At 36.4% G+C, this 12,198-nt stretch overlaps 1 protein-coding gene across 1 annotated transcript in view; it reads right to left on the bottom strand.

The window, feature by feature from the left end:
- Positions 1-10,249, bottom strand: part of POLQ (DNA polymerase theta) — a 99,130-nt gene extending 88,881 nt beyond the window's left edge. The window contains exons 1-6 of the mRNA XM_069472689.1: positions 10,069-10,249; positions 9,074-9,253; positions 7,109-7,239; positions 5,478-5,634; positions 3,424-3,532; positions 540-759 (exon numbers count right to left, since the gene is read on the bottom strand). Coding sequence (XP_069328790.1) covers positions 540-759; positions 3,424-3,532; positions 5,478-5,634; positions 7,109-7,239; positions 9,074-9,253; positions 10,069-10,249 — 978 coding nt within the window. The remainder of the gene's footprint in view (positions 1-539; positions 760-3,423; positions 3,533-5,477; positions 5,635-7,108; positions 7,240-9,073; positions 9,254-10,068) is intronic.
- Between the last annotated feature and the right edge of the window lie 1,949 nt (positions 10,250-12,198).

Raw genomic sequence — 12,198 nt, forward strand, 5'->3', positions numbered from 1 at the left:
TCACCAATTCAAGAGGAAACCAGTGGGCTTAATATTAATTCTAATGAATATGTAATGTATATTGAACTACTTTGTAACCCCTAATTATATAATTCAAAAATTAATAGCTTGCTTGAAAATGCAAACACAAAGATACTGATAGTAGTCATATAAAAATATTGCTTGGCCGGGCGTGGTGGCTCACACCTGTAATCCTAGCACTCTGGGAGGCCGAGGTGGGAGGATCGTTTGAGCTCAGGAGTTCAAGACCAGCCTGAGCAAGAGCGAGACCCCATCTCTACTAAAAATAGAAAGAAATTATATGGACAGCTAAAAATATATATAGAAAAAATTAGCCAGGCATGGTGGTGCATGCCTGTAGTCCCAGCGACTCGGGAGACTGAGACAGGAGGATCCCTTGAGCTCAGGAGTTTGAGGTTGCTGTGAGCTAGGCTGACGCCACGGCACTCACTCTAGCCTGGGCAACAGAGTGAGACTCTGTCTCAAAAAAAATAAATAAATAAATAAATAAAATAAAATAAAATAAAATATTGCTTTACCTTCACTTGTAGAATGGGTTGAAATTCCCTCACAAGCTTCATTGAAGAGTCATATATGGAATTTCCAATTTTTACTGACTCCAAAAGTGGTACAGGACGAAAGTTAGTATGGTAGAGTTCAGCATTCAACCAAGACGCCACAAGATCCAAATTAGGAAGGGTAGCACTCATGCCAACAATCTGCACAGCATTAGACAGAGGACTGGCTAAATCTGCCTGGCTATAGAAAACAAATGAAAATGACATTAAAAGATACAGTAAATTAACAAGTAGTGCTGCTAGCAATATTCTCAATCATGTCCTTTGGTACACACAAGGATATATTTCTTTAGGCTACATACCTAGGAATAAAATTACAAGGTCACAGCTGAGTCACAGATTATCTTCAATTTTAATAGATAATGCCACACTGTTTTCCAAAATAACACCTCCATAATCTATGTATGTTCTATTGTTCCACTATCTTGTCATCACTTGATATTGTCCATCTCTTTAATGTTAGCCATTATGGAAAGTGTGTGGTAATACCTCTTTGAAAAGGTAACTTACATTTCCCTGATTACTAATGAGATTGAGCATCATTTTATGTTTATGTACCATGTGGACACCCTCTTGAAAAAGCCTGTCCACGTCTCTTGCCCATTGATATATTGGGTTGTGTTTTTCTTATTGATTTGTAGAATTTTTTAATGTTCTGGATAATAACTTTCCTCTTTCATTTATTTTTGCTCTGTTTTTATAATTTCTTTCCTTCTACTTTCTGTGGCATTACTTTACATTCTTTTTCTAAGTTCTTGGGGTGGGTAATTAAATAACTGATTTCCAGTTTCTCTCCCTTAGTAATATACACATTTTATACTATCAATTTCCCTTTAAAAACAACTTTAGCTGCATTTCACAAGTTTTGTTAAAAGGTATTTTTATTATAGTTTCAGTTCAAACTATTAAAGTATTTCCTAATTTCTATTATCATTTCTTTTTGACCCAAAAATGTGTCAAAAATGTATTTAATTTCCAAACATGTAGGCATTTTCTAGTTATGCTTTTATTATACTTATTTCTAGCTTAATTACACTATTGTCCTAGAATATAACTTAAGTTATTGTACTCTTTTAAAATACGTTAAGACTTGCTCTGTAGCCCAGTACATATTAATAAATGTTCTATGTGTAACTGAAAGAATATGTACTCCGCTGTGTTTTGGTAACTGTTATACATACATCCATTAGGTTAAATTTGCTGATTGTATTAGTCATATCTTCTATATGCCTAATGATTTGGGATATAGATGGTTATCTGTTTGTTCTATCACATACTGAGAGAGATGTATTCAAATCTCCATAAAATGGAATGAATCTATTGAATACCCAGCACAATGAATGAAAACAGACCAACACCAAGACACATCAGTATGAAATTTCACAACACTAAGGTAAAAGAGGAGCCTAAAAACTCTCAGAGAGAAAAAAAAAAAATCATAAAAAGAATGAAGGATCAGCATGGTACTGGGTATCTCAATAGCAATGAGAAAATGAAGTAATGCCTTGACAACTCTGAAGAAAAAGTATTTCCAATCTTGACATTTATCCTGGACAATCTATGAAATACTTATAAGGCATTTTCAGACATGCAAGTTCTCAAAAAATTTATACCCTTAGTAGTGTGTTCACTGAAATAAAGTGTAACTTCCTGGAAGATATTCCCCCAAAAATGAGGAAGTAAATCAAGAGAAAGATATGTGACCGAGAAAAAAAGCAGCCTCTGACTCAAGCAAAAAGCAATAGAAATGAATGATAATGATAAAAGGAGAGGCCAAGGTGGGAGGATCGCTTGAGGCCAGGAGTTCAAGACTAGCCTGGGCCACATAGCAAGACCCTGTCTCTACCACAAATAAACAAAATGATCCCAAGATGGCTACAGTGCAGTACACATATAGATTAGCCACCTATTCAGATTGCAACAAGTCAGAAGGCTTTAGGAGAAGCCTTCAGAAGGCTTTAGGAGAAGCCTTCAGAAGGCTTTATCTTCCTCAAGAAGATAACTTTGGTAGAATAGCAAATGTGCTGGAAAACATTGGGTGAAGATTTATATAACTGAGGATGAGGCTAGAGATAAATTAGCAGTAAGTACCTAGAAAACCAAGCCATCAAACAAACAAGATATTTATCAATTTCAGAAAAAAACAAAAAGTTATTTAGAAAAGTAAAAGTCATCATAGAATACTATAGCTCAGTTGATAATTGCATTTATATAGTCATAATATTGTAACACTGACTAACGATCTAAGCAAAATTATAACATAACTAAATTTGGAGAATGGAAGGATGGTGAGAGGATAAGGAGAGACAGTAGAGGATGGGGAGAGGATTGTGTAGTGGTGAGTAAAGACTATAAAAGAGAGCTAGATCTTCATCTTCCTTAGGAGGAAGTCAATATATAATGTCTAAAATTAAAAACTCAAATAGCCACATTTAGAGATACCACTATAAATATTTTTTAAAAAGCTAGAAGAGTTCTAAGTAGTTACCTCTGAGAAGCAGGGGCTCAAGAAATGTTATTTTTCAAAAATTAACTTTGAGTAAAATTATATGTATGTATAGTTGACAAATATAAAAACTATATTTTTAAAAACTTATAAAAATGTGTACACTGAAATAAAGTGGTGAGCAGTCAGAAATTTAAGAATGTTTACAAAGTAATTTAAAATCAATTTCAGTCTGAAGTACTTCTTTTGGAACAAAAACAAACTACTGTACATTAGTTTTTCTCAGTAAAAAAAGTATTGACTCCTTCTCTAATGTATTTAACTCATACTTATTATGCTCTTTTGCAGACACTGCCTCAGCCTTGGAACCTCAGGAACTCAATTATTTCAGGTACTCACCAAGACGCTGATTTCTTAATAACATAGCAAATCTTGGTCAGCAAAAGTTCCAGCAGATATCCTCGGTGAGAGTCTCCCAACATATGTAATTCATCCACAACCACCATTCCTAAAAAGATTTTCCAGATAATAGGTTTTCCAGAATTTTACAATTCCAAGAAGAATTTTAAAAGACTCAATATCTTACATCATACAGTAAGTAGTTGTCATTACAATATATTGAAAGTAATGCAAATTTCAAACCATAAAACAAAAATAAAATTTCACATAAGGGGCAATTCTTTTCTAAGATGTTTCAGGTGTCATAAGTGGTCCCATTACAACGTATCCCAGATCTAAAAATCAATAATTAGCTTATTCCGAGCTAACCAAACCTGTGGAAAACTACCTCTCAATACTCAGGCATTTCTAGATTGGCAACCTTATTGAAATAAACATATGAAGAAATATCTAAGATATCTATGTCAGTCAGTAGTGTATTGATTTTTCTATGAAAAACAACCATATTCATGTTAGAAAGTTGCTTAGGAAAAAACAGAATCAGGTCAAGAAAGAGATGATTTTGAGGAAATTTTTTTATATGGTAGGCTAATGAGTCCCCCTACTGCAAAACATACATATGATCATAATGCCCTTCACTACTTGAAGAATTGAACCAATCGATACAGTAGGAATAATGCTCAAGAATTTCTGAAAATTTAGTATCAACCAATACCTTCTTTAGTTAAACATTTTCATAACATAGTTTCCACATGCACTGGTGTCCCCCCTGACAAACTTTCCCCACAAAAGTCAACACCTGTCAGACAACTTACTAATGACACAATACTCTTTTTCCTGATCAGTAAGCCATCTCCAAATTGTACTGTTTGATGAATGATTTTAACATTTATTCATTCATCCAAAAAAAGATTTATTCTACCTACAGTGTGCCAGGCACTGTGCTTGGTATAATACAATGGATATAACACTTACTAAGAGTCTACTGCAATCTTCAAGATATTTAGAGTCAGCTGGGCATGGTGGCTCATGCCTGTAATCCTAGCACTCTGGGAGGCCAAGGTGGGAGGATCGCTTGAGTTCAGGAGTTCAAGACCAGCCTGATTAAGAGTGAGACCCTGTCCCTACTAAAAATAGAAAAAATTAGCCGAGCGTGGTGGCACGTGCCTATAGTCCCAGCTACTTGGGGGACCAAGGCAGGAGGATCACTTGAGCCCAAGAGTTTGAAGTTGCTGTGAGTTACGCTGACCCCACAGCACTCTAGCCCCAGCAACAGAGTGAGACTCTGTCTCAAAAAAATATTTAAAGTCCATTAGAGTCCCAAGTACTAAGACAATTCTGATACAAATTGTGATTTCTCTCTTCAAGGTTTATAGCACAGAGCCATGTCTTATTAATCTTTGATTCCCACCCTCCACTCCTACCCTACCACTTTACCATGATGTTTTTAAGTTCACCAAGTTCTCAATGAGTAGCAGATATTCCTGCTACTTCTGCTGCTGCTGCAACCCTTCTACTCCTATTGCTACCTCTATGTAGCAGCCTTTCCTTAATGGTAAAAAAAAAAAATGCATTAAGGTAAAAAATCCTCCCAGAGTCCCAAGCTCAAATACAGTATCAGTTTCCACAGCTCCCCACAATTTCCATGTTAGATGATAGTCTCTGCATCCGGCCTAATCCAGACATATAGCACCAGAATATGATAATAAATACACATATATACTAATTGCAGAGATGGCAGATCCAGCCCTAACATGTTTTCTTCTATTCCTGGTAAAGTTTAGACAGGAAATGACTGAGGGCTCAAGGATAGCCTCTATGTTTTGTACAGCACAAAAAATGCAAGGTAGTGGAGTCAATAACAGCAGCGGGACACAAAACTTATACTTTTTTATACACAGAGTTCCCAGCATCACAGATGCCAATTCTCACCTCCAGAAGTAGATGACAAATGATAGAAAAACAACATGGGATATGTAGAAATCACATCAGCTCCACTTAACTCCATCAAAAATAGCAATAGAAAGTATTTGCTTATTTTCTCATTTTCTTACCTAACAAATCCATCTTATTTTCCTCTATGAGGCGATTGATCAGACCATTGGCTCTCTCAATTGTGCAGACTGCAATATCCAAGGAAGAGAAATGCCCTGTTGGAGAGGTACTGCCCATATAACCACCTACTTTGATTCCTACTTCCTGAAACAGACTCTGAATTGAGTAAAAAGGAACAATACAGGTGAAAAATATTGAAATTCATGTGTTATAGACTGGCTATATCCCAGAACATAAACATAAGAATCAAAAGACATCAATCAGATTTGTCAGTTGCTCCTGGCCAGGACAACACCTAGTTCTTTTGGAATCATATACTAAAAATATGAAGTTTAGAACTGACAAAACTCAGTACAGAGATTTCTGTTAAGACTGAGTCAAATAAAATTATGCCATTTTAATGGCAGCATTTAATAATCTAAAAAGTTCTAAAAGTTATTTATAGAAATTAAAATTGGAGAATATCTAATCTAATAAATAACAAGAAACTACCTATATTTTAATATTACTATAACACTTTAAGAAACAAATTTATACTTCATGAGGAAAATAGTTTCATTATCCCACTAATGACCATTTTTTTATGTAATGGAAGAAAAGTTTTTAAAAGTCAAATTCAGTGGGACTTTGAAATTAATTTTTTTTGTGAGTTTAACTCTTAACTAACATACCTTCTCAATAAAAAGGATCCTTTCATCATTTTGTTACTTTGGGTCTAAGTTGAGAGATGTTACCGTGTAGGACCAGCTTTGTTGGCTATTTGGCCTCTGAAATAATTGTTAAAAAGATTTATAGAACCATAGAATTTTAGAGCTGTTCATTCAATAAAATTTCCCTGAGAGTTTATTAAGTTAACCTACAGTGCTAAGGGTTAACATCCTCATTTTACGAATTAAAAAAACTGAAGCCCAGCAGGTCATGTGCCTGGCCTGAAGACACAATGGCAAAACTGGGACTAGCACCCAGATTTTTTGAACTATCAGTACAATGATCTTTCCATTCCATCAGCACAATTTTTTCACTTTTCACAATTTTGCAGAAATCGCAATGGTAAATTTACTCTATTTAATGAAGCACTGTATTTGTGAAAATGCCTTAAAAATTAGTGAGTATCTTATCAACATAAACCACTATTACTCATTTTCACAGGAGAAGAGGAACAGACCACAAACCTGGAGCTTTACATCAGTACCAATGGATCTTGTCCTTCATCTCCTAAATATTCCCAAATGGCCCTCGACTAGCATGGGATGTGCTTCCTTAAACACTCTTTTCTTTCTTTGCTTCAGTCCAGTCCTAGAATTTAGTTAAAATGCTGATTCTTAATTTGCATGTTTATATGCTAATTGAAGTATTCTGATTACTCCCTAAGGAAAAGTTTCCAAAATTTTACACAATTTTTACCAATTACTCTTTTAATTTGATGGCCCTTTCTTCTCCTTTATATAATAATAATTTTTTTAGAAGTTTCCTTCTGTAAATTTTTAACAGTCAACTGTTAAAGCTATGTAGGATGCAATAAAAGAAACTTTGCTTTCTACTTGCTTTCATAATTCTATTTTAAATGAATAAAGCCAAGGCTGCCAATAATGGGCCTTTTACTATTTCAAACTTAGTATGAGAACATTACCTGGAGATAATATTTCTTCTCTTTAGCCACAGAAACAAAGGGAAGAATAAACAAAACTTTCTTCCGCATTTCCAAAACCCGCTTCAAAATAAGTAATTCAGCAACGAGAGTCTTCCCAGCACTTGTAGGAGCTAAAAAATGATTATTCCAAAAGGTTATAATAAAAATAATTAATATTTGGTATACTACATTAATAAATTTTTTAAGCCATATCTAGTACTACAGAGCCTAAGGCTAACCTATCATTAAGGCCCCAACCAGGGTTTGAAACCTTTATACCCTGAAATGCCCCTGACTTTAAACCACCTGTCTAAATAGTCTTGTACTAAAAATAAGAGTAAACAAATCTTTATAACAGTAGTAAATGATGAATATTACTGAGTACCTAGCTTACACCTAAGATCATTTCCTTTAAGTACCGAATGGTTAAAAGTCCTACTTTGAGGAACATGGTGAACAACTTTAATATATTGTGATAGGAGCTACAGTGGAAGCTGAGGGAGAGTAGCTCTACAAGGAAGCTTATGGAAAAGAAATAGAACTTATGAGAAGGGGAGGAAGAAAGGAAGAGGAAAGGAATGCTAAAGCATAAGAAACAGCATGTGCAACGGCCTAGAGGAAAGCCTGGGCTTGTGGAGATGACAGTATGTAATTTAGTAAGCCTGGAGCATAAAGTACTGCAGGAGAATGAAAGAAGAGATCTGAAAGTGCCACATGAAGAAGGGTTTATAATGTCTCCATGTAAGGAGTTTAGACTTTATCCTGAAAGAAATGCAGAGTGACAATGAGTTTTATGAAAGGGAGTGACGGGATCATATTTGTTCTTTATAAAGATCACTTTGGCTGCAGGAGCAGAACAAGACCAGAGAAAAAAGATAAACTAGCTACAAAGCTATCACATAATCTAGAATAAAGATGATAGTGAGCTGTACCAGGTAATGAACCTAACAACAGAAAGAAGTCGTCAGAACCAAGAGATAATTGAGGTAACAGACACAGGACTTGGTAATTAAGTGTGTGAGTGGTGATCAGAGTTATGAATGACACCCAAGTTTTGGTTTTAAGCAATTAAAATGGCTAGGCCATTTCTACTACTACCACTAAATACCACTGTTAGCACTTATGAGTACTTCCTACGTACCAAAAAAAAAAAAAAAACTGTTCCAAGCTCTTATATGTATGAAATAATTTAGTCCTCCCTAAGTGCTACCAAGTCATACACTCTCACAAACACACACTAAGTAATTTGCAAGGTTGCACACCCAGTAAGTGATAACAGTTTTCAAACCTAATCAGTCTAGCTCCACAGCCTGAACTTGTATCTACTGGTTTCTTTAATTCTTTTTTGTGGCCAAATGAAAAATCTAAGTGACTCACGATTTCAGAGAAAACTGACACAAAGGAATTGCATCTTACCAAATAATTAGATTCTAAAGTCAGTGTAGTAAGCACAGGTTAAAAATAGTGTATGTCAAAGTTGCCCTTGAAACCCCATATAAATCTCCTATATTCAGAATCACGGGCAAAAAAAAAAATCTCCTATAAAGTATATTACATATGATTTTGTATATACAACCCTGTACAAGCAGGTCACTTTATAAACATATAATTTTCATACCCTGAAAAGCAACTGAGATCAAATGGAGGAATAGCCAATTTACATCTCCCATCACACACTCACTCGGGGACATGTTAGTTGAGCAGAACAGCAGGCAAAATTGCTCACTCTTTATACTGTAATTTTTCTTGCTTTCCCCCTGCCAGCCATATACTTTCATAATTGAAATACACATATGCTGAAACTCCAATTTTCATACATATTTCAAGACATTCTCTAGTTACAAAGCACTTCCTCATCCACCTTTAAAAAAAAATAACTACCTCAATAGAGTATCATTCATATCATTATTATATTCATAATATCTTAACAATAGTAGAGAAATTAGTTTGCATAAATTTGAATACCTGAATAAACTAAATTCTTCCCTTCCAGGACTTGTCCAAGCAAGAGACAATCTGCCTGCCATTCAAACATCTTTTTTACACCAAAACTGTGATATTTGTCCAGAACTGCTTTAGGAAGTCCCCAATTTGCCAATAGCAGCTTGTCTATTTGGTCGTCAAGAACTTTCTGCTTGCATTCCCCTTTCAGGAAAAAAGAAAAAAAGTAATTAATAGTTTAATTTAGTTCTACTTCTAACATGACTTTAATAGTCCTCCACTGTGTATTGGAATGAAGCTGTTTAAAGCACATTTGACTTCAAGAAGCTTATGAGAAATTGGCCATTTATAGAAAAATAATAGTAAATTGTTATTTATTGGATATAATTTTTTAAAAAGCCCCAAACAAAAAATTGTGCTATACACAATGGATAAGAAGTGCTGGAATTACGGAGCGGGGGGCGGGGGGGGGGGGGCGGTTAAGGAAGGACGCAGGCGATGTGCAAGCATTCCAAAGCTAAGTTAGGGAAGTTTCTATTTAAATTTTAGTACTACCATGACTGCACAACAACCTTAAGTAAAGAAACGGGTCAACAGTCACCAGACACCCAACTAATCTAAGAAAATGTTACAAATTCTGTGTCGTCTTCCCCTAGATTTCCATATCCTGTGCCTATACTCAAGACCTGACAAGCGGTATAAGGATCTGTAAGGAGTACTGGGCACTATGAGGAGCGAGCCCCTCTACAGGTGATGGGGTTTGGCCAAATAGGAAGTTGTTTCCGTAACGGTTGAATAGGCCCAGAGGCACTTGAACATTACTACCAGGTGGTCACTGAAACACGCCTATGTCTGAACAGAAAGTAACCTGCCCCACCAGGCCTGAGTCACAGAGAAAAAGTAGAAGCCCCGTGGGCTGTGCAAACAAGCAAGCTCCACGCGGTGAGGACACCTCCCAACACATGGCCCGGGGGAACTGCCCATCTAGCCTGCAGCCTCCAGGGGATACCTGGGAATACCTGCAGCTGCGGCCGACTGGCCGCCTCGGTCCTTCAGGCAGCGTCCCAGGCCTGGGGGCGGGCTCAGCACGGACCCACAGAGGAACAGGGGGCTGGCACTGCTGTCACCGCCGCTTCCCAAGAATGAGTCCGAGCTTGACGCTGAACGCCGCCGTTTGCCACTCCGACGCGGAAGATTCATTGCGAACCCTTCTCGGCTATTCAGCTCAAGCCACAGTCCCAGTGCCCTACCGCTCCGGAGAATCCTAGCCTGGTGACAGGTGTGGTCACCATCTTCCCGCTGGTCTTCAAACTCAGGCCTCCAGGCCCGCCCCGGAACCATAGAGTTCTCAGTGGCGAGAGTAACCGGAAAAACCATAGAATCGTGAGGAAGGAGCGGCTCTCGCTGGTATCCGAAATTTCTGGCTTCCGATCTCCGTTGCTGGTTAAAGTGAAGGACCAGGGTTGGACCTAGATTAAAGGAGGAAAAATACGGAATCTTCATTTTTAACCTGCGTTTATAATCAGACTGACCTAAAAGTTTTCGTTCTCTTTTTGTCCATTTCTGGTTTGAATAGCCAGGTTATGCTACCTTCATACAATGAGCTGTCCAATAAGTACATCAGGGAAGTAGCTTTTAACATTATTAGTATAATATTATTTTAATTATTCCAGATTTTGTGTGCAAAATATCATACAAGATAACCTAGGGTTTCTAATGGAGCTTAATTTGCCCCTCTCTCTTAGTGTATGATGGTAGGGCAGGGGCTTTTTCTGTACACAATTTCTATTTTAGCCCTCATACACCGCGAGGAATGTATGATAAGGAGTCGGGGGTTGCTGGCCGACAGACTTCTTAAATAGCTATATGCATGCTGCAAGAAAAGGGCTCTGAATGTACCTGAGGGATCATTCTGAGCCAAGAGCTTATTAACGAATAGGTGCTCTACCATTTGGCAAAGTAAAAGCAAATGGGTTCTGGACGTAAAGCGGTGCCCGTCAATTGCACAATTCATTTCGCCAACCAAACCTAATAGGTGACAGGCCTGCCTTGAAGAGGCTGTGCTATTCTAGAGCACTAAAAATCTCAAAAAGCCACTCCAATTAAAAAAAAAAAAAAAAGACTCCACTATAAGTCTGGGAAATAACACTTGAACATCAATTCTCTTGTGAAAACCTAATTTTTTTTTTAAGAAAGTGATTTAAATGACAGTATTATAATGTTCCACAAGATGGAGACATTACTCCATGAAGAAAACATTTTTCTTCACCTTCTATGCATTCATTCGTTCAACTTCTGTTGAGCATCTGTATGCTAGGCACGGGGTATATGGCAGTGAAATGGCATAAAATTGTTCTTGCTCTCAAAGAGAAAGAGTCTAGAGAAGCAGACAGATATTAAACGAATAAATTAATTAATAATTTTAAAGTGTGACTTGTGCTCAGGAAGAAATAAATGGAGTGCTAGCAAAGAAATAAAAGGGATCCTAACTTAGATTGTAGTCATGGAAGAACCTTCTGAAATGCAGTATAACTTAGGAGTTAACAGTGCAACTCCATAGTCAGGTAGTCTAGGTTTGAAGACTGTGTGATCTTGGGCAACTTCCTTAACCCCTCTGTGCCTCCCTTTCCTTGTCTACATGATGGAAGTAATAATAGTAACAACTTATTTGGTTATTAAGAGTACTGAGTAAGCCAATATGTGTAAATGCTTAGAACAGTGCTGGCATATAACTAGTACTATTCAGAAAAAATGACATTTAGATGTTCAAATATAGCTCCCAATATAAATTCAGCATTTTTATGGGAAAAAGAATAAATTAGAAAAATCTCTTACAAAGTTATTAGATAAATTATAATCAAATGAGAAAAAATAATTAGAAAGGAATGATTTATGTCATCCTATTAAAAGACTGGAGAATATTTTAAAATTTATAATTTATTTCAAATGTTGAATATCTCTAATTTTTTTAAAAAACTTTTTGAAAATAGAAAAGGCTACTTCTCAAAAATATTAAATAATTTTTTAGGCTAACAGTTATCATAATAATCAATGTTAAAACACCAGAAACATATCCCATCTGTATTTTAATTGTGTCTAAGCTTGCATTCCCTGGAATTTCATCCATGATAATTCTTCAAGGTCTGAGG

This window comes from Eulemur rufifrons, chromosome 7 (genome assembly GCF_041146395.1).
Source record: "Eulemur rufifrons isolate Redbay chromosome 7, OSU_ERuf_1, whole genome shotgun sequence".
NCBI lineage: Eukaryota > Metazoa > Chordata > Mammalia > Primates > Lemuridae > Eulemur > Eulemur rufifrons.